The 27,041-nt window shown below is 31.6% G+C and overlaps 1 protein-coding gene across 1 annotated transcript; it reads right to left on the minus strand.

Annotated features, from left to right (window-relative positions):
* Nucleotides 1-965: 965 nt before the first annotated feature.
* On the minus strand, nucleotides 966-26,505 carry LOC144848665 (TBC1 domain family member 2B-like). Its single transcript, XM_078705502.1, has 28 exons — nucleotides 26,161-26,505; nucleotides 24,655-24,737; nucleotides 23,857-23,925; nucleotides 23,070-23,147; nucleotides 21,638-21,710; nucleotides 20,143-20,211; nucleotides 19,591-19,663; nucleotides 19,005-19,134; nucleotides 18,521-18,679; nucleotides 18,121-18,202; nucleotides 17,881-18,008; nucleotides 17,197-17,331; nucleotides 16,611-16,710; nucleotides 15,678-15,875; nucleotides 15,074-15,180; nucleotides 14,278-14,363; nucleotides 13,458-13,557; nucleotides 13,219-13,327; nucleotides 12,972-13,058; nucleotides 12,185-12,249; nucleotides 11,614-11,689; nucleotides 11,029-11,124; nucleotides 10,571-10,695; nucleotides 9,960-10,103; nucleotides 4,457-4,523; nucleotides 3,510-3,689; nucleotides 3,118-3,195; nucleotides 966-2,879 (listed from the first exon to the last, which is right to left on the minus strand). Exons 1-28 carry the CDS (start codon nucleotides 26,413-26,415, stop codon nucleotides 2,703-2,705), a joined length of 3,129 nt encoding a protein of 1,042 aa, XP_078561628.1. The 5' UTR covers nucleotides 26,416-26,505; the 3' UTR covers nucleotides 966-2,702.
* Nucleotides 26,506-27,041: the final 536 nt, after the last annotated feature.

Raw genomic sequence — 27,041 nt, forward strand, 5'->3', positions numbered from 1 at the left:
CTGTTTTAACAAAGTTTAACTTAGGCCTTTTATAAATATTTAAATTAAATATCTAACCCTATAATAGTAGATTATGTATAAACGTGTTTCTCTAAGTCTATTATTATTTTAAATATGATGTCATGTAATTTTAATAATTAAATAATTGTATCTAGAATAATAAAATTGTGTGCTGCCGCCTAGCATAATTTTGTTTTTCACCAAGGGCCACCCTGTATGTATACGTGTTATACAGTTTGTATTGTCATGGAACTATAGTTCCATGGTATTATTTATTAACGTCGTAAATATTATGAAGTTTAAAATGGATAGTTTGTCTACGATGCGTTACGTAACTGGATAAGCATAAAACCATAATAACATGTAGCCTATGCACATCCTGGTGCCCGGCTCCTTTTCCTCTCCTCCATAGCAGTAGACGTGACCGCCCAAGCACAAATGTTTATGTTACATGTTGGCTGACGTTCGTGCATAGACACCTAGGCCTAGGCCTACTCAGTAGTTAGCCTAGTAGTAGGAGGGCTGTCCATTCTGTGGTAGCAGGACTACGGCGTGCCTCTAGTAGCCTAGACTTATTACTAAGTAGTACTAGGCTATACTCTACTACACACTACCAGGCCTGTAAGTGTTTCCCTCGGATACGTCTATGCATTACATATGGTTCAAAGTAAACTCACAGTAGACGTAGGCCTCAGACACATTATGAGTCAGCTGTTTAAACTATTATAAATATTAACTTACCTCCTTTGCTTGCCCTCTCCCCCACGCCTTCCATGTTTCCATTAACATTCCCGCTGTTTCAGTTCGACCGTCTGCTGCTCTGTCATTTCATAAAATTGAGCCAATCAGACGCTTGTTTGATGGAGCTGGCCCCGCCCCTTCTTTTTTTCTGTTAAAATACTGTACCAACCTCGAACAAGCGATTTAACTCTGAGAGATCGACAGAAAGTCGTTGGGTACATTCAATTTGTATTCTTTATTTGTAATATCCTTTTATTTATAATATAGCCTAAATCCAAGCTTTTGCAATATACATACTTTTTGTTATATACGTACATTTCTTCATTAAAAATAACCAATTAATTATTTAGTACTGATTATTTAATATGCGCAATATTAATACATTTCATTCTCGCTATTTAAAAATATGATATTCGCACATGCTTTTTATAGTGTTATAATATTTGTTGTGCATAGATTAACTAGGAGCTATCATCTGTTAAAATTTTCTATACAATCTTATTTTATTATTCGAACTATCTATAATGTCTTTATTGGTATTAGACCTTAAAATATTGTCCTATTAATCACTTCACTATTATTGAGATAGTATATTTAGCACCTGCTTTAATTGCACCCTGCTATCAACTATATTATAATTACCTCCACTAGAATGGCGAGAGGTTATGAGGTCAATCGGATGTTTGTTTTTTCCGATTGCTAGTAAGCAGGATTACTTAAAAAGTTATTGCCCGATTACCTTAAGATTATAAAGGATGGTTTCATAGCTGTATGGGAACACATTTTGATATGGTTTGCGCTCTAAGAGTGCCTTCTAGTTTATAGGGAATTAATATAATTACAAGACGGAATTTATAAGGCATTAATTTAAAATTGATCATATTATAAACAATTGTTACTTGTATGGACGGTAAACAAAATAAAATACAACTCTATTATTCTAGTGGCCTCAGCATTTGGTCTCTATTTAGAATCATTTTAATTAAGCTGTATTTGAAAGCCATTGTTATAGTGGTCTTCGGCATGTTGGTCCCTATTTAGAATCATTTTAATTAAGCTATGTGGAAGTACTATAAAACATATTATACTGCAAGACTATAGCATCATCTGGCATGATCATGATGAAATTGTGTCAATGTAAAGAAGATTTAATGATATATTATTATTACCTGCGTTTCAATTTTTTTGAAAGATTATAAAATAAAATTCAGCAACAGTAGCATTATTCTCTTCATAATTGTCCAAACAATCTCATAACATTAAATATTGACAAGATTATTTGAAATATAAATAGTATACATGTAGGCCTAGGTTAGGCCTATTATTCATTCATTTTTAAAGGGAATGTTTAAGTAAACACAATATATTGAATTTATTAATACAATATTAACAATTTATTTGAAAGCACATGTGGTTTTATAGCATTTCTTAGCCATTTTGATTGCTGTGCATCATTTTCTCCCATATTTAACAATAGAATGCACAATTGAGAATTTTGTTTGATGTGGTTAGCTGTGTGTAATTCAGAGTGGAAATCAAAGTTTTAGTGTGCAGCTTCTAAAACTCTATAGGAGAGCAACATATTCAATTTACTAAAAACCCATTTTTACAAAGAGGCATTTCCTGCTTAACTTTGTCAAGCGCCTTTGAACATTATTATGGATACTGGCGCTATATAAATCTGATTGATTGATTGATTGATTGATATGAATAATATATAAACAAGGCAAGCTAACAACAGGACACTCAACTCACCTTGCCAAGATAGGAACTCGTAACAGTCCTTTGATCTTATGTTTGGCTGCTACAAATACCAACAGTACTGTACTGTGTACATATTCACCGTGGTGGGCGGTGTCTGTTAAGGGGCGTGGAACTGATCGTGTCACAGCCACAGATACACACATCCGTTAACAGCCTGATATAACTATATATAATCATTATTTGTATAATAAAGAATTTTAGTAGATAGGATAATTACAGACTTGTATTATAGGTTTTAGTAAACCCAATTTGTTTGTGATTGCATCAACAACAGCGTAATCATCCTCTTCGTCACTCATTACGCCATCTACCACTACACTTGGTCGCGTCGTCACAAATTCTTCTCTTATGGCATCAAGCTCTTCTAGTTCATGCTGTAAGAAATAAAATATAGTTTTAATTATGCGCTAAGAAGGTATAACACTAGAATATTCTGTTTGTCCAAAATGTGTAACATTCATCAAAGGGTTGTGGGATTTTTGTGTAAAAAAAAATATTTCTGTAAGTATATTTTTATTGTAAATGAATTCCTTCTACAGTAGTTTCGCGAGGGAACTGTAAATTGCATCGTCCAGTACTTCCAACATTGCAAAATTTACGAAACCAACTTACAAGAACCTGTGCTCGATGTATCTGCCTCTTGTTATTGATGTGCCTTCTGGGAAATGGGTTTAATTCATGAAAAGCAATCTAAGATAAACAGATTAGTAAAATGTATTTATTAGTGTAGTAGTCAACCTTCCCATTTATATACCCCTTGGTCTGAAAGCAGTTCGTAAATGATAAGTTTTAAGACTCAAAACCCTATATTATCAATACCTGAAGCATTAAAATAAAATCAATTTATTTCAATGTAATGTAACTCAAACTACTATTGTATAATATTGTTGACTTAAAATACTGGGGTCTTTTTTTCACAAAACCATAACTTAAAAAATAAATGTTTGAAAAAAGATAAATAATTTCAAAATAAAAACATACATAACAAAATTAATTGCCGTTACCTGTGATAAACTTTTGATATCTTTCATCGTTGAAGGCATCTGTCGTAGGAAGTTAAAAATCTCAATGTACCCTGTCATCTGCAATAATTTCTCCTCATGGTATTTGAAAAAAGCCAAACCAAACCGGAAGAGAACTTTGTTTCCTTCGAACAGAAATGTATCCCATACTCTAAGCATAGTCTTCAAAAAAAAAAAATTAATCAAAACTCATTTTAATCAATATAACTTATTGATTATCTATTTACTCACCAATCAACCTATCAATACTAGTCAATATATCATTAAACAAATGCATTTAATTTGTTGTATTTACATTACATTTTAAGGGTTATTTTATGTTCATCATAATGTTACCCATTTTGACACATAATCACTACAACATGTACTTGTACTGAACAATATTCTAGAATTAACTAAATCTCTCTCTCTGCTCATTGGAACAATACCAGTTCTGTCTTATATTCGTGGTCCAGTTTTTCAACGTTTAGTAACCTCATAGATCTACTAAATCTTAAAGAAGTTCGCAATGTTATTGTCCAGTCACGTGCTTTACAGCCAATTAAGATTGTTAAAAAGCCATCAAAGGTATGTTAAGTAAGTTACCCTCCTTTGCCATGACAATCCAAAAATACCATTTTGTAGATTACAGTTACAGGTCAAACGTGAAATAAACTTGATAACAGTTTAAAAACAGCTAAATCCATATTTATTTTTCAAAAAAGCTTATAAGCTTAAAAGTATATGCTTAAAAGTTGTAAGCATTTTTTTCTGAAATGTTTTTGTTGCTTTGTTTGTTGTACTTTTTCTTTGGGATCCTGCATGTGACAAGAAATATGTTTTCCTCTTTTACAGGATATTCAATAATGTCTTAATTATATTATTGTTATTTTGCCATTATTAAAATTAATAAATGTTCTTTAAATGAAACAGTTACAGCATAGACTTACCTCAGCTGGGATATTGTCACAGAATATTGTGATAAACCAATTAAATGTCACCAATGAAAGATCCACACTAATGAAAAAAAAACATTTAAACATAAAAAAGAAAAAAAAACTATCTGCTAGACAAACAGTTACTGTACAACAGTTAAAACAAAATATTGCAATTAATCTAGATTTATAGTATTTTTTATTTAAAAATATATTTTGTAATATTCTTTTAAAGAAAGTGTGTGTATAACAATCTGCTAGACAAACAGTTATTGTACAACAGACAAAATATTGCAATTAGTCTAGATTTATAGTATTTTTTATTTGAAAAAATGTTAATCTTTTAAATTCATTTAAATATTGTTATTTTGTTCAATATTTGTATGTTATATAGATGTAATAGCTAAAAACTAGATCAGAAAAAGTATATTTGCATGATAAAACTCTAATTGAAAGATAAAAAAAAATGATGGCTTGGGTTATAGGGATATATAAGATATGTATTGATTTGAAATATACAAATAACATAGGATGGGAACCCATATCTGCCATACGACACAGATGCTACCCGCATTATTGTTAAAGATCTGCCTTTATCTGTATCGGATGAAGAAATTAAAACAAGCCTTCTGCGTTTTAATTGCAAAATACTGGGATCTATACAACGGATGAAACTGAGAGTAGACGGGCAATTAACAAATTGCCTAAATGGAGACCGGGTACTATACGCTGAAACCCTTAAAACACCTTTGCCAAGGTTTGTAAGCGTTTTAAATTTCAAAACGAGAATGTTTCACGATGGTCAAATAGATGAAAGAATTAAGTGCTCAAAATGCCTTAAAAATGGTCATAGTGCGAAAACATGTTCCAATAAGCTTGTCTGTCACGCCTGTGGTTTGGAGGGTCATAAAAAGGACCAATGTGGTGCAGAAAAGCTGTTACACAATGATTCGGGTGAAATTCTCATCCAAGAAATGTGGGAACGTGTCATAGAAAAAAAGGCTCTCGACACTGATAAGCCAGCTAAAGCTAAAGATAAAGATGAATCATTATCAGAGGAAAGTGAAGAGAGTGACGAAGAGGACTATGAGGAAAGCGAGCCAACAAAGGAGAAACAAAAGAAACAAGGAAAGATAACAACTTTTATGAATGCTCCAGCTAGCTCCAGCGTAGGCCTTCAAGTGGCGAAAGAGAAAGAAAATAACAAGAAAGAAGAGGAACAAGCTGAGCCAGAAATCTCACCCTCGATGCCGGGAACGAAAAGAAGACGCAAAGCAAGTAAAAATAAGAATGACGGACAAAAGAAATAAGTTTGTAGACACACCAATCTAAAAAGTGTATAATAGTATATATAATATTACATATTACAGATACCAACAACCATTTTGTATGCCATGTATTTTAAGCGCCGCATGTGTATTACAGTATGTGTATGTGTATACTATACTTTATATATAGACAAATAAGTTAGCTGTTTGGTGTATACAACTTAATTAATTTATCAGCTAACATATAGATGGATAAAGCAAGCATTAATTGCGTCTCTATAAACGTAAGAGGCTTACGTAACATAGATAAACAAAGGCAGATACATAGTTGGTGTCAAGACCAAAAGGCTGACATTGTACTTATACAAGAAACACACCTTACACCTGACTTATTTGGCAAATTTAATTTAGTTTGGAACAGTACTTGCATACATAGCACTGGTTTTTCAAATAGTGCAGGGGTATCAATAATATTCTTAAATGAATTCAATTTTAAGATTACTAACGAATGTATCGATAAAAATGGAAGATATATAATTCTAAATGTTGAAATTAATGGTAAAATGCATGTTTTTGTAAACGTATATGCTCCTAACAATTATAAAGTAAGAAGCTCATATTTCAGAAAGTTAAATGAGACCATTTTGGATATTGTTGACTTAAACAACGATATAATTATTATCGGCGGGGACTTCAATTGTATTTTGGACAGAAAATGGGACCAAAAGAACAGTAAAGACAGAAAAGATACATCTGTTTTTACACTTAAAAATTTTATTAAAAAACTTAATTTAAAAGATGCCTGGAGAAATAAAAATCCAGAAAAATTACAATATACCTGGCGTAGAAAATCTAAGCAAATTTACAGACGGCTTGATTACTGGTTGACTTCTAAACAAATTCTTGATCACGATGACGTAATATCATGTGATATAAGACCAGCTATCTTGACAGATCATCAAGCAATTTCAATTAAAATCAGTTTTGATGAGTCCAAAAGAGGCCCAGGTTATTGGAAATTTAATAACAACCTATTGCAAAATACTGATTACCAAAACTATATTACAAATGTAATTAAAAAAACCCAAACCAATGAAAATAACCTTAGCCCAGATGTATTATGGGAATTATTAAAAGCCAAAATTAAAGACGTTTCAATCTACTATGGCAAAAAAATCAATAAAGAAAAAAAAATAAAAAAAGTAAAACTAGAAAAAGAAATAAAAAAACTAAATGATTCTTTATTAAAAAATGATTATACTGCCAATGAGAGCATAGAAGCAAAAATTGCAAAAAAAACAAAAAAGCTGGAAAATATTTATGATAATGAAACAAAAGGTGCATATATACGTTCTAGAGTAAAATGGATTGAAGAGGGCGAACGTAGCACTAAATATTTTCTTAGTCTGGAAAAAAATAAGGGAAAAAAAAACCAAATCAAATGTTTACAAAACGAGAAGGGTAGAGTACTAACAAAGACAAAGGAAATCCTTTGTGAAGAAGTTAGATTTTATAGGCATCTATATGCAAATAAGGGTATATCCCGTAAACAAATAAACACTTACCTAGATAAATCAAATGTAACGAGTTTAACTGAAGAAGAAAAGGGGACATGTGAAGGTATTGTCACACTAAATGAATGTACCAATGCAATTAAAAAAATGAAATTAAATAAAACTCCCGGATGTGATGGCTTGACCGTTGAGTTTTATTTACATTTCTGGGATGACATTAAACACATTGTTTGTGACGCTCTAAATGCATGTTATTTTAACAATGAAATGAGTTCTACACAGAAACGTGGTATTATAAGCCTATTATACAAAAAAGGTGATAAAAAATTGCTTGAAAACTGGCGTCCTATCACTTTATTAAATACAGACTACAAAATTTTAACTCAAATTCTATGTATGAGACTTCATAAAGTAATTGAAAATGTAGTTGACAATGACCAAAAGGGGTACATTAAAGGACGATTCGCTGGAGAAAACGTCCGTCTAATTAATGATATTCTATATTATACAACAGAAGAACAAATCGAAGGAGCTATTTTATCCCTTGATTTTAGAAAAGCCTTTGATTCTGTAAATAGAGATTTTATGTTTAAGGTACTAAAAAAATTTAATTTTGGAGACTCCTTTTTAAAATGGGTAAATACAATTTATAGTAAAACTGAATGTGTTATTGTTAATAATGGTTGGATATCAGAAAGTTTTGAAATGGAATGCGGAATAAGACAGGGTTGCCCATTGTCGGCGTTACTCTTTATTTTAGTAGTAGAAATTATGGCGTGTAATATAAGAAAAGATAAATGCTATAAAGGAATATCTTTACCTAACAATGATAATGGTGAGGAAGTTCGCATTGCGCATCTGGCGGATGACACTGTACTCTTTGTGGGAAATGAAAAAAGTATAGAGATTGGTTTAAATATTGTTAATAAGTTTGGTAAAGTGTCTGGTATGAATTTAAATTAAAAAAAAACCAACGCTATATGGATTGGCAAAAATATAAACAAAATTGAAAAACCATGCAGTCTAAATTGGGTTAATGAACCAATTAAGATTTTGGGTATTTATGTGGGATATAATGAGAACAAATGCAGTGAATTGAATTGGGATAGTAAGGTGGCAAACTTAGAAATGCTACTCAATAGATGGAAAGGAAGAAACCTAACCTTTTTTGGCAAAGTTACCATTTTAAAAAGTTTAGCTTTGTCTAAACTAACATACAATGCATGTATAATTGATGTACCAGATGATGTTATTTTTAAAATAAATAAATTGATATATAACTTTTTATGGAATGGAAAAACAGAAAAAATAAAAAGAAAAACTTTAATCGGTAAAATGATTAAAGGGGGCATAGGTATGCCTGATTTCGCATTACACATAAACTCGCTGAAAATGATATGGGCAAGAAAATTACTGTGTAGAAAACACGTAAGATGGAAAATCTTACCACTATACTATTTTAACAAATTTGGAACCGAACAACTAATTTTAAGTATGTCAAATATCAATTTTAAAAATAACATGGGCTTAGATAATATACCATCTTTTTATTATAATGTTCTAAAGTGTTGTGTTGAATTTAATAATATGAATAATGAAGATACAATTAACAAGTATGAAGAAGTGATAAAGCAAAACTTATGGGGTAATAATTATATTAAATATAGAAACAAACCACTATTCTTTAAGAACTGGATAGATGCAGGTTTTAATCAAATTGGAGATATAATTATTTTCAATCGTCTAATGAAACCTATAGAAATAATTAAACAACTACGTATTAAGAAAAACTGGATAGCTGAATATGTTTCCTTAACTAGAGCTATTCCAAAAGAGTGGTTAAATATAATTAAACATAATATGCCAAATATGAACCAATATATGAATGTGAATCTGGAATACAATATCAACAATATAATTAAGATGACAACAAAAGATGTATATTCTAACTTTGTAAATAATGTTTTTATTCCCCCGAAAAGCATACTTAAATGGAACAACATATTTAATGAAGATATCAAGTGGTGTGATGTCTGGAAAAGAAAGGTGAAAAACGAAAAAATTAAGAAATTTGCCCAATTGAATTACAAATTACTAAATAGAATTGTACCTACAAATCTAAAACTGTATAACTGGAAACTGAAAAATAATAACATATGTAACAATTGTGGAGTCATTGAAGACGAAAAACATATGTTTTATTATTGTAGACGTAATCAAATACTGTGGAAAAAAATTGACAACATATTTAAAAAACTAGATAACAGCAGTAGCTCGTTCAAAGAACTCCTGTTAGGAAGTAAATGTCAAGTAAAAAATCAATTGTATTCAATAGCTGTGTACGTCATATACATAATTAAAATTAAAACTGAACTTAAAAAACCTGTATGCCAGAATCCTTGGATTCAGTTTAAATATATTTTAAAAGAAATGAATATACTAGGCATGTTGTAACGTATAAGTGACATCCATATTTGTATTTTAAAATGTACAGTATTATATCATGTACAAAATGAAGTGTAGATTTTTATGGTTTTTGTATGCATATAATCAAAACACTATATGTATAAAGGTTAAAAGAGTAAAAATCAGAAAATAACGAAAAAAGTAGAAAACGGAAACTTAATGTATGAAAATGAAATGTGAACGAAATATGTATGAAATATTAAATGAATAAAGGTGGTGGTTAACCACAAAAGAGAAAAAAAAAAAAAATAACATAGCAATAGCATTTACTTCTCTCGGTCAAGATGTGCATTTAGTCGTGGAATCTTTTCACTTAAGAGTTCTTTGAAAACACGTTGGTCAGTCTGTGATCCAATCAGAGTCTTGCTGTAATAGTCAGGTGGCATAATATATTCAATAATTGCTATCATGCACCTAATTAAAAAAAAAACATTATTAACTATAAAAACTTTGTTTCATAGTCATTCCAATTTAATTCAAAAGTCCCCAAAGCAAAAGCGATACATAGTGGCATTAAACATTGAAACCATGGATAGTTGTCTTGATAGCTTTTCAGTTCCTCACATAATCAAAACTGGCAGTGCTATGGGTTGTAACCAAAAATGTTAGGTTCAAGGGGTTAATGTAATTTTCCTCTTTCTGGTGGCACTGAAGCGTTGTGCTCCTTGGTTCAAATCCTGAATGACACAGTACCAGAATCTGTCTCATGGACAGCTCCACTGCCCAAGCCTCATGCACGACATAATTGACTATAGTCAACCGATATTCAGGGGCCACTTTGATGATGCTTGAAGGTGTCCAGTTATGGTTTCTACTGTGTTTCTACTGTATTAGCAAACATTAGCCATGAAAAACAGGCTCCACAGTTACTGAATACTTACCAAAATGCATCCTCCTCATTCAGGTAGAGCAGAGCAATGGCTGCCAGTCTGTTTAGCCCCTGACAGTAGCCTATCATAGGATTATGGACACTGTAGGCCAGTAGCACCTTCCTTAGTTTAGGAATCTATAGTTAAAGAGAAACATTTTAAAAATAGCCTAGCTTACATACGTTACTTAAAAAGTTCCTAATATTGTGCTTATCCGCCTGGGCTGCCCTGGAGATGTACCTCACAAGATCTCTCCAGTCATTTCTGGTTTGTGCAACTGCTTTTATTTTTGAAATAAACTATAAGCAAAAATGTGTACTGTATCTTTTTAAATACCGAATCTGTAAGATTAAAAGGACTTGTCTGATACATAAAGCCTTAATTTCTAACTTAAGTAATAACTATTTTGACTTAAGCAGAGCTCTGGCATTGGGAAACAATATTAACACTTACTAACATGGCATACTTACTCCATCTGAATCTAAGTTTAAGTAATGCTGGTTGTTTGGCAAGGTTCTTAGGAGGTCCAATTCGATTTGTTTCACTGCAGGACTGTGTTGGTATTTCTTTAAAAAAAAGTAGAAAGTGATGAATTTAGAATAGATATCTAGGTAAGGAACATGTACAGGTACTGTATATATCCACAGAAACACACTTTCCAAAGTTCTGTGTCTGCCAAACTTAATTCCCCTGTCTACTACGTGCAGAATCTATCTAATCAAGCGCTTAGAAGCATTGGGCGATAAGCGTTATATAAGAACAAGTATTATTATTAATATAAAATGGCAAAACATGAGAATGTTATGTGGTGCTCTGCTTCATATTATATAATAGTATGGTATCAAAACTGCTGGTAGAAAATAAAGTATGCATTTTGTAAGAAAACTTTTTAGTATTTAATATTTCATTAGTGAGGTACGTATGATTTGAAGTTTCCTTACTGTAGCATCCCTTTTCATCAGTGAACAGTGGTGACAATTACTAATCGTACCTGCACAATGCCATTACTCTGTATTTTGTTGATATAAATCATAAAAAATGAATGGCTGGCCTACCTTTCTATCTAACAGTTTCATATAGTATGAGGCTCCGTACATTTCTCTATCTTTCTTCACAAATGAATCTATGCAGCTAGAATTGAGAGACAGATGTATACAATTTATCTTTTGATCCTCTCATTCTCCAAAAATAATAATTAAAAGCACAGCCACTCTGTGGACAGAGTGTAATTTTGTGGCAGCTAGGCACTAAGGGACTTCTTACAGAAAATAAAAGAGTTTGTCTATGGGTAACATAGGGAGCTGCACATTGAGACACTTGTCAGTGTAGAAAGCTTATAAACAAAATCCATACTTTGTTATCATTATAATTTATAATTAATTTATTTTGTACAAGTAACATCATTTTAATAAATCTAATAGGAATCAGTAGAAATCATTATTTAAGTTTTTACAGAATTTTTGAAAATATTCTTATTTATTTATTAGTTGCTTTTATTTTTATTGCCAATATTTATTATTTTTGCTTATTAGCTTAAAGATGTGTGCCCTGGACAGATCTTACAATATGAATCCTCCATGTATTGGTTGTAGTGGGATGTGGAAATAAATTGAATTGAATTATTACCCTTTCCAAACATGAGCTCTGAATTCATGAGGGATTCCTTGCCGTACAAGTGACTTCAGTTCAGGCTTAAAACAGAAATAAAAATAGAAATAGAAACAGAATATTAGGACACAGTTTGTAGGAATTGGGTACTGGCATTCTATGTCTCTGGCCCAGAATATGTACAACATTTGCTGTACGTTATTGGTGTTTCTAAATCAAAATATACAAATTTAGATAATATGTTTGATAAATTGATATTTGACATGAGTAAACATAATTTATTATGAGACAGGTATGTATAATAAAATGATGGAATTGTTTTCTGAGTATTAAATATAATGGGCAAGTTAAAAGGAAATGAAATTCTTTGAATTAAAGTCTATTTGAGAAGGAGTTTGAACACTCTTTAAACTTTATACTAGTTTATACTAGAATCACACAATCTTTTTCATACAGAAGGGTGAAAAACTGTGACAGCATAATTGCCGTAAGTTGACAAGAGCCCATAAAGCTCTATCAAACTTTATATGATGTCACATCACTACCATATTTGGACACATCACACTTTTTTGTCAAACTATGTAGTTTGATAGTGTGGACAGAGCTTAAGAATTTAGCATTAATTTCCTTAAGCTTGGTTCCCAAGAAATGATGTAATGTAAGTGCATCGCGAGCGAGTTGACTAATGAAAAGTGACAGTTTGTATAATCCATTGCTTGGGACTGGTCAAATTATTTGTATTGCACTTGCACTTGCACTGAAAGTAGACTTGGTGACATGGTGTGTAAAAATAAAAAATACTTACTGTTTTTATAAGATCTCTATCTCCTCGGTTTACAAAATAATTTTCCCATTTCACAGACAATGATATTTCCATATCTCTCATCTTTGCCTGCAGATAATAATATATTTTTATAACTTCAGAAATTACTCTCTAAAATAGTAATGGACATACTTTCAATATGAACACTGTAATTTACTGCACTGCAAAAGCAAAACATGTAAGTTTGCCAAAACTTCATAAGAAAGAAATACCAAGGAAAATTGCTTACTGATATTTCATCTGATCTTCTTTGGAATTGAGCAGCTCTTGATGCTAAGGTATCATCCATATCATCACCTGCAGTAACACTAAACCCATACTGGTCATATTCCTCAAATCTACACACAATACAGGTAAAGTAAACAAGTTAGATCACAAATTAATTGATTAATACAACTGTAGTAATACTAGAGTAATTCATTTAACACCTGCTGTACAGTAACACTGCTTCTCTGTACAGTACTTTACCTAGTAGGTTCAGTCCTTGCACTCTCCACTGCAGTTGATGAATCACTAGCAATGGCATCTTCCAACAGCCGAGAAATTAGATCATCAGCTTGTACACCATCTAATGCAACAATACAAAACTTATTCTACTGTTTAATTAGGTAAAAGCAGTATAACTTGGTAAAACATGCAATGCACAGTGCAATTTACAGTGTACCATTGTCGGATTGTCAAAACAGGCATTCCAGTAGAACAATTTACAGTACCTAATTCTGTCAATGTCTTCTTTGCCCGATTTATAAAGCACACTATTATCAATAAAACACCATTCCATTAAGCAATATTGTCTGAACAAGATGTGGTTTAATCATGGAGGTATACAATTAGTACCTCCATTGTTTAATGATCAGTTTTTATATTCAATCCAGCCATAAATTAAAAAGGAATGAAGGAAAAGCCACATGGCAAGTAGAAGTGATTTAACATGTGTATGTGTATGTATATACAATTGAAACGGAATGGTATATGTATGTATGTGTGTATGTATGTATATATGTATATAATTTACAGTATGATTTTTATATATATATATATATATATACATCTATTATTATTATTGCTATTATACTATTATTTATTAGTAATTAAATTATAATATGATTTGTTTGATTTAAATAAAATTGAAATCTTTTAGTTATACAGGGAGTAGAGCTAGATAGGCATGAAGTTGCCTTTTCTCTTCTTCCTTTTTATCCAATTATTTTAATGTTTTATATTATAATGTTATGTTTATGTATTTTTTTTTTTGGATGAATAAAGAAAGAAATCTATAAAAACATACCTCTTTGAGGAGCTTGTAACTCCTTGAGTAGAAGTAAATATTTGCTGTTAATTCTGCAGTAGCTTGCCTCCATTTCAGTATTTTGGCTTTAAAATAAAACATGTAATACATACATAAGTTTTTTTCTAAATCATGTTGCCAACAAATTGTCATTTTTTACCCATCTCATTTAACTGATTTAGAGTTAATGGTACAGTTTGACGCAGTATATTTATGTAAAGGCAAATTGGTAAATTTGCAAAATCGTACACCTTCATCAATAAAAGGTGTCTACTAATAGGGTTCTTCCCAAACTTCACCCTTTCACAGTAATTAAAATGACTTCTGTTTCCAGTAGTTACAAAGGTTTTAAATACTTATTGTTTAAATTAAACAAATACTGTTTAAATCATTAATTTCCTTAATTATTGAATAGGAAATTTCAATAAATATTTACTGCAACTTCACACCAATTAATTCAGATATTGCTTAAATGACTCACAATATAAACTCATGTTCCAAATAGACAATTTCAGTCTGAAAGTGGTGTTAATATAGTTTTATCATATATTACCAAGGCCTATGATATGGCAAAATAAATGCACAGTGTACAATAAATTAATTTAGGTTACAATAGTTAGTAGTAACCTAGATAGGATTCAAAGACAACTATCCACAGGGACAACTACCACCTATACAACTGTAGGCCTTTAATTACGTCTTGAACAACTACCCTTTTGGGACAATTACAGTGATCCAGAGAGTCCATCTAGATCAGACAGTTGAAATAAAAGTCAGCCTACACTAGACAACTTACTCAATCAATGCTTTCTCTCTGATGCCATCATTGGTACGTAGTTGATTTAATTCAAGGATTTCTTTGTTTAAAAACTTGTTTTGTGTTTCATATGCTTGTAATGAGTCCTAAAAGATGTAAAATGATTTACAAAATCAATTAATCCACAGTTGTTGATCTTAGTCTTGAGCAGAATCCTGGTTCACAAATACAATATTAAGAATGAATTGCCAAAATCACAATTGATGCCTTATGAAAATTATAAACCAAACCTCACAGAATAGCCTTATCATGGAATATTTATAGGCAGCCGGCACTGTTATGGCTGGAGCAGAATTATCATTTAGTATTTACCTAAAGGTGGTATGTCGACGCAGAACTGAAAGCATCTCATCTCAAACGCCCAGAACAACCAAACACAAAATCAATTTACGGTTCCGCAAAATATGTCGACATACAGGCAAGTACAATTTAATTCAGATACATAACTTGTGCACACTGGTTCCATGTTCCTATGAATCGTCGCGTACACGGTATATGTATAAACCACAATTAGTTGCAATCACTTCCATGTTGAAATAAGCACTTACACACTAATTTTTTTTAATAATTTGAACAAAATTACCTTTAGTTTATCAACTTCTTTAATGTCAACAATTGTCTTTGGGAGAGAAGTGCCAGTTGAAGTTGAATTACCGCATGTGGTATCACTTGTTAAATCATACCCATTTCCCTGGTCACCTGACTGATTGCAATCTACTATAGAGCCATGAGGAGCTGGTCTCATAGGCTCAGCTGGAGTGCGATTTTCAAGTTCATACACCTTTAAGAAGATACTATTATATTATTAAGAAGTATTATGTTTCTACATTTATGATTGAACCTTTCAATAGGCCGTGTTTGTAGCTTTAATAAAGATATTCACTTTCAGCACAAAAAAATAAACCGTTACATAAACCAGAATCATATAGTTTATTTTTATTTTTATTTTATTTATTTTCAACAATATTTTACGAGGGTGGTCCATCCAGCCAAAGCTGATCATTAGGGACCCTCGCAGAAATACATCATGACAAGACATAAACATAACAATAAAAATTAAATTAAATATAATTTATAAAGATAAAATAAGCACAAACAATTTAGAATCAAAAATTAAATAAATAGTCTTTCATACAATGAGCCTCAGGTTGACTATTTTTTTTCTTTTAAATTAAGGTTTATGTGTAGGTAAATCATTTTTTTTAATCCAATTTTTAATCAAAGCAAATTATAATTACAGTATTTTTGTGACATTAAAATGGAAAAATGGTCTATTTCATTTTTTTTTTATTTACAGGTTTTTGTCTTATTTTCAAATATATTTTATTAAAGAAGAAATTAAACATGTCATTGTCAACTACAAACAATGATCATTCAATCATAAAGCTTAGTTCCTACTGGACATAACCAATGACAAGCGATGGATTATCATTATCATTGTGATTGGTCATTAGTTGCATTGTGCTTACGCCCTTGCATTGTGTTTTAGTGGGAAAAAGCTTTAGAAAAAACTTACTCTTGATGTTAGGTTCACAACTATCTCATCTTTTGCCATTATAAGTTCTTTAAACAAGTTTACTTGTTCCTTTAACCCCATCACTTCTACTTCACAGGATCTTTAAAGAAAAACGAAAGTGCCCCTTTAATAATGGTGTCTCCAAAGAAGGGATTCTACTGTATAAAAAAGGTAATAAAAATTATATAAAAACACAAAAGAACAACAATAGTAAAATAGCATTTTACCTAAATATATATAATGGATGAATTATCCAAAAGAACAACATCTTTAGTAAAATAGCATTGTACATAAAAAACTATACTGATGAAGTGTCCACAAATAAACCCATTAAATCTATTCTAATTAATCAAATTCAATCAATCAATCAATCATTATCATTTCTAGTTACTATACTAACTATTAGCACTGGGACCCAGCAAGAAATTAAGCAATATATATATATATATATAGAATATAATTATGTAGATTAACTTATATAAAAAATGAAATATAACTCTAATTACGTGACTATGAATTAATTGCTGTCTACAAGACAGTAATAGGACTGTAGCATAATAAGCACTACAATAAAGAACACACATACCTAAATTGTTCTTTAATTGATTCTCTGTCACCCTGTAGTTCCCGTAGTAACTGTTCTAATTGCACAAGTTGCTTATTTTTCCGCTGTAGTATGAGTAACTTTTCCTGGTCTGTTTTACACTCTAGAAATTGAAGACTGAAAAAAAAATAAATCAAAAACCTTTTGGTTAAATTTGGTAAATCAACATTAACTCAGCTTAAGCTGCATTTGCATATAGTAAATACAGTAATATCTCAAATTCGCTCAAAATAATTTCAATAGAGCACTATAATATACTATAGAAGTTGATTGAGGTAATACAAGCCGAGTGGTTGAGTGATTTAGGCAGGAGACACACAAACCAAAGCCATACAACTTGCACAGCTAAGGCTCTCCTCAACCATATGTCTGGTGGTAGAACAAGTCTTCCTAGATAAGGACTTAAAAGGAGGCCCAGTGAATACTACCCAGTACATCTTTTGGAAAATTAGAGGTTACCCTAGTGCACTGGTCCATCTCAGCCCCTGTTGATCATATTAAGCACTGCACTGTGGCTGCCATGGATCTGTAAAGGGGCTAGTTCCATGATAATTGTGAGAAATTACGGCAGTAAAGATGAAGTTAAGAATTAGCCAGTGTGCTTGTGAAACTCAAAATGAACTAGCCCGGTTGACTAGTCACTAATACTAAAAAACTAGCCCTGACCTGGTAGCCTTCTCTAGGTTTGCAGCAGTGAGCTGTTGATGGAGCAGTGTGATCATCTCTTGTTTTGCCTTTGATTCATTCTCCATTGCTTCACTCTCCTCTGCCAATGAACTTATTTGATGTTGTAACTAAGAAACAAAACATTTGAATACAATTATATAGTATAAAAAAGCATATTTTTATATCGTTTGTCTCTATTTCAAATTACTTTACTCTGACAAATAAAATGTTGTTCTTTACCTGTTGGCATTTTGAACATGTGCTATCTGAACAAACATTACTGGATGTTAAAGAATTGCTTTTGGAAATCGGTGGAGTTTTCCTTTAATTTAACAAGAAAATATCATTTTCAGTATAGGCCGAGTATTACATTAGTGTAATAGCATATTACAAAAGCAGTGGCATATACATTTCAATGCATCTTTAGTGAATTCGTGAAAGAGAATAAAAACATGTGCTACAGTATATCAAAGACACAACAAGAAAAGATACCAGAAGCTGTTGCTTTCTTTACCATGGGACTTTTGGAGGTGGGATTTTTCCTCCTTTGAAGCTGTAGGTAAAGTTACAGTACAGTTAAGATGAATATTTGACCAGGTACAAAATGGAAAATATATATATATATATCTAATATACTAACTTTCTAAACGTTGACATAAATCCTTCCTTAGGCTTGGCTTTTTCAGTTGTTGCTGGTTCTACATCAGTTGAATTCTGGTAATCTTCAGCTCCTGATGACCCCCGCTTGTTGGTCACTACTCCCTCCATGCCACCAGATGTCCTCTTTCTTGAAGGTAAGCTAGCATAGGCAAAAACTTTTATATTTCTATTGTATACACATTTTAAAAATTAAAACCACAAACAATACATACTGTAATATCGTAAACAATGCTTGTTCCAGTTACACTTATAGAGTAACAAAATCTTAACATAGACCATTGAATTAAATTTAGAAGTTATCAGATTCTTGAAATTAATAGATTAAAATGTCAAATAAAATTGAACTTTACGTTTTAGCCACTTCAAAACACTTCTGACAGGCTAAAAATATACCACATTGAACGTGATAAGAAATTCAAACAACAAGTAAAACATACCGTATCTGATATCATAAATTAAAGTACCTTATTTGTGCCAGACTTTTGAGGTTGCTAAAAGCAGAGTTGAACATGCTAGCAGTCTGATTAGATTGAATGGCAGACTCTCCTACTGAATGTTTTGGTGCCTCAAGTGGGTTCAAAATTTGAGAGTACACTATTAAACAAACAACAAATAATGTCCATTGACTTTTTATCTTTCATATGATATTATTGATAACAATGGTGATTATGTAGAAAAAGAAATTATTTTGGAGATAACTAAGAGGATGATAATATATATGACGTTGACGATGATGATCAAGATGATGATGATGATGTTGAAGATAAAGATAATGATGATGACGATGACGATGATGATGATGATGGTGATCTTGTTGATAGTGATACTACTGATGATACTGATGATGATGATGATGATGATGATGATGATGAGGTGATAAGTTGAGAGTGATGATAATTTTGTTGAAGATACTGATGATAAATAATAATAATCTTGATGGTGATACTGATCATGATACAGATGATATTAATGTTAATATGATTGCAATGTGATGATGACTGTGATGATTAAAACAATAAATTCTATGGTAATGATAACTAAATTGGTCACCTGGACTTTGTTTTGATCCAACCTGAATTGCCTGTTTTGATCTTTGTGTGCTCACTAGTCCGGTAGTAGAGTACTAAATAAATAAATACAACAACATAGTGTAGTGCATTAACAATCTATTCGGCATGATACTAGCCCTGTAAGCAGGAATGATGGGTTCGAATCCCATCTAAGCTATTTTTTCATATATAAATATTGGAACTTTCTTGTCTTGTATTATGTGTAATGCATAATAGTACTGTATATAAAAATAATGTTGAATAGGAGTCATTCATTCATTATGGACAGCCAACCTTTCAACAAATAAAAATCCCCCCCCCCCCCCACCCCTCATTTCAATGAATAAAAAACACACCTACAAAAAAAAGTAAACTTTTAATCAATTAATCTGCTGTTTCCATTTTGAATCACTGTCGAAAGGTAGACCTTATAAAAACAGCAGCACTCACATTTTGGTAGTAAAATCAGATCAGTTGTAGTCCAATAATAATAGTTAAATAATGGACGGCAACAATCAATTTAATATCAATCTAATATAAAGTATTTTTGTACCTTTTCATTCTGGTTTTTCCTAGAGCGTGCAAAGCAGGTTTGCAGTAAGCTGTACTGCCTACGCTTCTCCTAAAAATAAAATAAATAAAATATTAAAAATCAACAAAACAACTCGCAGTAAATTCCAGTTGATACATATTTTTACAACTTGTTTCATTTCCAAGGGCCACCAATAGCAACATAAATCCACCACTCACATGATGGTATTAAAATATACAAGATTCAAACAATGCGTGCAGAGATTCTGCAAACGACCCAGTTTGACCTGTGCAAAATTACTTTTCTTATTGTACATAACATACAACTCATTGTTTGTCTCCATTGGCAATAAATCCCTATGCATTCCTCTTGTTCTGCCAACCACCCAGGTATGACACACCATGTGTGCCAAAATGTTTTCCTTATTACCAAATTAAACTGTATCACCTTATAGAACATAGACTAATTCTGATCAAGAATTTCACATAGTACAGTCAGTAGTATGTAGAACATAAAAATTATTTTTACCTAGTTTGATATCAGAGTGCGCTTACCCATCACAGTTAGTGGAGATAATTATTTAGAAAATCAATTTTTATTATTACCATATGGTGAGTGATTTTAATTGTCTTTGACGCAAATTCATCATAAATATGACTGAATTATTTAATTTTTAATGTAAGTGTTGGCAAAGCTCCCATAAAGAATTTATCAAGAACACGTAGCAATAATTGAATAATTGGAACTTATTTAAATGAATCAGAATTATTAAATTATAAATCATATACATCCTGTTAGCACAAATTATATTTAAAGTTTGGTTTCCAGTAAAAGTACAATGCATTATTTTGCTATCAAAAGAATAGCAATCATCCATTTTTTCAGTTTTCCGTACTTAATATCTACAGCCATATGACATAAAAGTGAAAACAGGGAATTCACTCATCCCTGGTAAAACACACTAAAAGTATAGTTTAAAATATTGGTATATTGTTTAATATTATCAATAAGAAGTGTTTATAATTACGAAAGATAGTACTGTTTAAAATGCTTTTATTTCTTCTCCCAAAACAATTAAAAGAGGTTTACAAACCCCACCCTCCTTTGAAAGATTTAAAAAAGGAAAATGGTTTAAATAATCTACAAAAACTTTTCTGGGAGAGGATACCATACCCCATTCAGCACAGCTGTTGTTAACATCCTAGATCTGTTCTTGTAGTTTATTATCAAAACATACTTATATTAGACAATATCTATACTGTTTATAGATTTACCCTTGAATAAAGTTTTTTTTTGTTTCTCTGAAAAAAGTAGGCCTATCATACCACCAGATAGCAACCAGTCACGCCTCTGTCTTAGGATGGACACAAATTCTAGGTAAACAACACTTTTTTAACTGACAGAAATTACCAGTTATCATGACTACTCAGAAAATAACACTTGCAACAAAATTTGCTATTGATTTTACTAGCCCGCATGCCACTATTTGGTAGCCCACATATTGAAACATACTAACCTGAAGCTCCTGTAACCAATACATCATTGTGTGTCGGTCATTCGCCTGCAGATGATACTGTCGCTCATCAGAGCTAAACAAACCGAGGCATAAAAACAACAAATAGCATATAGTAGAAAACACCTTACTAGTGTTTCCTGCCAATAATCAAAAACTAATTTGTCATCAATTACACAAAGCATTAAAGAACACTTACCGTTGATTAAATTTAGGTTAATTCAAGATTGAAAATCTAAACATCCGATAGGAACATGCAATCAAAATAACATCGCTTTCCAGGTTTAATAATATTTATAAACTATCCAAACATAATATAAGTACAACTGGTGAGATGTTACTATTCCTGCACTGTGTATCAAACTACAATCACCGTAGTAAAGGAAATAACACTGTAAAATAATATCTCTTCACAATGTTGATGTTTATCAGTGCATTGTTATTCAAAATTCATTTTTTTGCTACAAAATCTAGAGATTACAGAACAAAGGCATTTTTTAGGCTTCATTTCACATATTATACAAAAAGCCCAAAGAAGAGGTATGGTATCAGAAAAATTAGCAAAAAGAACAGAATTTAAAGTATGGTTTACTATTATTATGGCTCCCTTTGTAAGCATTATTCAATACAAATCAGTGTTGGTGCCCACATTTTTCCCATGAAATACAAAAATAAAAAAGATTTAATAGCATTTTAAAGCTCTGCCTACACTATCAAACTAGTTTGACAAAAAAAGTGTTATTTGCCAAAATATAGTAGTGATATGCCCAAATATGGTAGTGATATGACATCATCATGTCCATCTATGGGCACATCACATTTTTTTGTCACATAAAGTTTAATAGTGTAGACAGAGCTTTAAAATAAAAACAAAGTGCTTAGTACTATCAATGACCTATACTGTAGGTACAATAAATGTTTAATTTTCCAGACAGATTACTAAACTACATTTGACTCTCTTGACCATGTATGACCATTCAAAACATCGAGAAACTCCAGAGATACCCCTTTCACACCAACCTAGCAACACCGGGGTTTATAAAATTAAATTGTAAATGTCGCCTTCTATTTTTTTTGTTTACATAGCGACGATCATTAGAATCATTTTAATTGATAATTTTAAATTAATAATTATTTTCAAAAGTCTCAGAAGTCACATAATGTTTTATTGATACTACTTATTATTTAGTAGTAGTATTTAAGAATATCACTACTAATTTTTTTTGTCAAAGTAGTGTAGACAGAGCTTTAGGAAACTTGCTAATCAGTAGGTGAAACAATTTTTTTAATGTTTTCATTTATTTTTTTTTATAGATTTTGTGTACGGTTATTGATGGTGCAGGAGGTGGAGAAGACTAGACTATAGCGGACAGCTGAAGGATGAGCGCCCCCAGTCGGGATCTACAAACCCTGTCTAACAAAAATTATTTCTCACCTGATATCAAAATTAAACTGTCCATTCTCCTGAGAGGCAACATCATAATTAAATGAAGCTGTAGATATATCAATGTGCCTAAATAAAAATAATGAAAAATAGTAAGTTAATTTCCCTCTAGCGGTATACACTCTTTGCTTTAGCTTTCATATAATTTCGTATAATTACTAAACTGCACACATACTTCGTAATATGACAATATCACATTAAAACACTGGTTTTCGTCAGATCACCAAGTTAAGCAATGTTGGGCCAAGTAAATAATTTTAAAAGGAGACTGTTTAGGCATATCGAGTGCTGTGTGACCTTTCAGAGAGTGATTACACATATAAATATGTTGTCTTCGTATTCATACTGTAGATATGATACAATAGGTGCATAGAGTATTTATTTTTACATAAAATGTAGTGTGTGACCTTAAATTCTAGGTAGGTCTAGTGTCTTTAACTAAAGTGTGTAAGGGAGGTATGTAATTATTAGACAGATGTTTTTTTTTTTATTTTAGTTTTTTTTATTTTTAAAACCAGAAACAGCAGCAGAAACAAATCCGCCACTTACAGCTTGGTTTAACAGATACAAAAACAACTACAGAAACACTTAAATTACGACGAAACAGATAAAGATTGTAATTAAAAATGTCGATATGGGGATGGGCCTGGACTAAACTATTATAAGATATTTCTTAATCTACTGATGTAACCACTCCAGATCACTAGCCTGTTACTTGTTTTACATGCTTATATTATTAATGTATATTATTCAAAAATAATTGAAAAAACAGACTTACCCAAGTGGTAACAGATCCTGCTTGGTTCTGTAGTAATAGAGATGACAGGTACGTTGCTCAAAAACAAACCTTTAAATTATTAATAATAAATAAAAATAATGCAATAATATTATAATAACATGCACTGAAATCAGATATTGTAAATCATGATAAACACTGGAATATTGTAATGTAACAGCTATTCTTATTGGTTGGGTATGAATCAATGAGGGAATCTATTTATAGTACATTCAATCTAGGGTAATTCCCTATTTGCATTGAATGCTATAAAGTGTTTCTGAAAGTGCACAAGTGAAAATTATGTAGATTCTGTACAGAAGTTTATGGTTTAAAGCCACTTCAGTATCTCTTTCCTTCCTCACTTCTAGTATACCCTTAAAGTTTCAAATATGCTTTTTCTACACTATCAAACTTTATGACAAAAAATGTAATGTGCCCATATGGACATGATGATGTAATACCACTACCAAGATTGATAGTGTAGACAGAGCAGAATTTAGACCGTCTTGACTTTTCATCATTTAGTGATGTGCTTTATGTTCAAGAGCACATATAAATACAAAATTTGTTCTAAATTTACATTAAATACCAAGTTGAAGAGCCACTTGATTCATACTGTGCCTTTTCAGTGGTACTGTACAGAATTTGAAATAAAGGGAGAAGAAAGGAATAAGAGGAATGGCCTAAAATTTTAGTTTGAGTGAATTAACTTCTCACTTTTCCTTGATCTTCTTTTACTTTACAATAAGAATCATTATGAAAAAAGCGTGAACAAAATGTATCGCAATTTAAACTTACCATCGTGTCCTGAATGTCCTTATCAAACCTCTGTCGCCTTGTTTGCTAAGAAAACCACACAGTCTTACATCCTCAGAACCACCCTGTAAATGTAAAAAGGAAGTCCTTAATATTCTGATGTAATGCCAAATAAAATAACTGTCTTTGACTTGTGCAAGATATTTGCCTACCTTTTACATGAGGTAATTTCCCGAATGATCGTAAAATCAAAGCGGTACTGGGTATGTATTATCAACTACTGCAGTACATAATTCATAGAAGCACTGATGGAAAAAGTTTATATAGCGGTATTGCTATAGATGGCCCAAGACAGGCTTTAGTGGTTAGAAGATTGAAATTTTTGTTAGAAATTTATTATGTTCAACTTTAATGTAAATAGTTGGATGTAGAGAATAGATTGTCATGTGATAAATAGTTTATTCTTTACATTGTTATTGTTACGTTATAAAGTTCAATTTAAATAATTTAATAATATGTATAATACGTTTCAGCAATATTCATATACAAAGTTAAACATAGATTTATTTGACAAGCTAGTTGGCGTAGTGATCTAGTGATGTGGTTATGGACCATGGTGGTGATTCTTGCTAAAATGATTAATTATTTTTTTTTTCTTTTGGTTGGTGGGGTCTTATTCACCATTGTTATGAGGTTCTAAAGGTGGCTTTACTCAGCAAATTTGCCTAGAGTGGGTTGGTTTTTTTTTTTTGGGGGGGGGGGGTAAGATATTTTTTCAAATATGTGTAATTATTGTGAGGCATATGATAATTTGTTTTTTTCAAACTTTCATGTGCACATGGAAATATTGATCATGTTGAACATGTGATTATTTATTATGGGTCTAAGGCCCTAGGCCTACTTACTATTTTGTTTCTGGTACTGTAGTTGAAAAAATGAATGAATGTGTATAATATACACATTATAGCTTTTGCATTATTTATAATATCACCAACAATGTATTTCTGAGAACTACATTATAAGTAACACTGCAGAATCTGAGACTAAATAAATAATTATTTTAATATATATAAAATACATAAAATAATATTAATGAAGTAAAAGGCCTTTTATTTTAGGCCTAACCATGATGGAGTTATAAAATTAAAATGTTACGCTCCATGACCTAGGCCTAACTACAGTAGCCTGCCAATTATATTTTTGTAATCTTGAAATATCAATTTATAACCCAAAATGAAACCATGGATGGCCCAAACACAGCAGCAGAACATACAAAGTTCAAACAAGACACTATCTATAATTACAGTCTGAGTATACAGATAATGATATAAACATATTTATTATATTAATAGAGGCCTGATCAGCCTGATGGGTAGGCTAGCTTTCAAATTTAAATCAATTGGCTTAGGCTAGGCTAGGCTTATTAGGCCAGGGAGATGTAAAGGGCCAGGGTCCGGGAGATGTGAAATTAACTCCCTAATTAGGCCTACCTACAGTACCTACTGTAGCTAGGCCTACGCCTACCTAGGCCTAGGCCTAGCTACTCACATCTGCAGGGTCCTCCATGATGGGGATGGTGGTGTTTTCGCCTGCTGCGGTCGTCGGCCTAGTTTCAGCCGCAGGGTGGATATTCGTAGGCCTAGGAGAAGCAGTGGAAAGCTTGTAATTATCAGTTGTTGAGAAGGTAGCTTGGTCATTGACTATCTGCTGATGACTTGGGTGAACTTCCTGTCGAATTGTGTCATCAAATGATATCAGAAGTCCCGTAGGAACTTCCGTGTTTTCTTCGACACATGAATTCATCGCGCGCAGTGCATTACTTTTTTACAAAGTTTTTTTTTTGTTTTTCACAGTACACACACACATCAATCATAAAAATACGAAGACGAGACAGGGCTGCTGGCAGGGCATGGCCATGGAGAAAATGAAACACTACTATGAAGCCCGCCCTCATCTATTGTGTCCCATGCGATATATCGCATCAATCAATACATAATATAATAAAAATAGACAAGAAATATTTCTTACAAAAAACGCTGCTCGCTTATATTGACGTAACAGTTTTAAAGATATTATTATTGTCCCTCTGAAAAATAATTTTTATTTCAAATTTGTTTTTGAATGTGTCATTTTATTGTCACATAATAGTTATTTTACCTGAAAAAATGTAATTTAAAGCAAAAAATACTTAAATTGTCTGTCACAGAATGGTTTTTGAGTTATAATTAAACGTTTCTTTTCTCTTTTTATATGTGAATAAATATTATTTTTTTGTTACAGAAGTGAATAACTTTGATATGAAATACAGACTCAATTTCTGTCACTTAGTACAAACATGGAACTATAATTTATATAGTTCCATGGTACAAACAAAAACTTTCATGGACTGTTTTGATTTACAGTATTATATAATATCATGGGACTCATAA

The sequence above is a fragment of the Antedon bifida genome, chromosome 7 (genome assembly GCF_963402885.1).
Source record: "Antedon bifida chromosome 7, ecAntBifi1.1, whole genome shotgun sequence".
Lineage (NCBI taxonomy): Eukaryota > Metazoa > Echinodermata > Crinoidea > Comatulida > Antedonidae > Antedon > Antedon bifida.

Excerpts from the sequence above, each read along its gene's own strand:
- LOC144848665 (XM_078705502.1), bottom strand. The coding sequence starts at position 26,415 with ATGAATTCATGTGTCGAAGAAAACACGGAAGTTCCTACGGGACTTCTG. Across the intron at positions 17,332-17,880 it reads AACCTAGAGAAGGCTACCAG|TCTTCAATTTCTAGAGTGTA; the intron begins GTCAGGGCTAGT and ends TTTTTTTTTCAG. Across the intron at positions 12,250-12,971 it reads ATAGAGATCTTATAAAAACA|CCTGAACTGAAGTCACTTGT; the intron begins GTAAGTATTTTT and ends TTCTGTTTTAAG.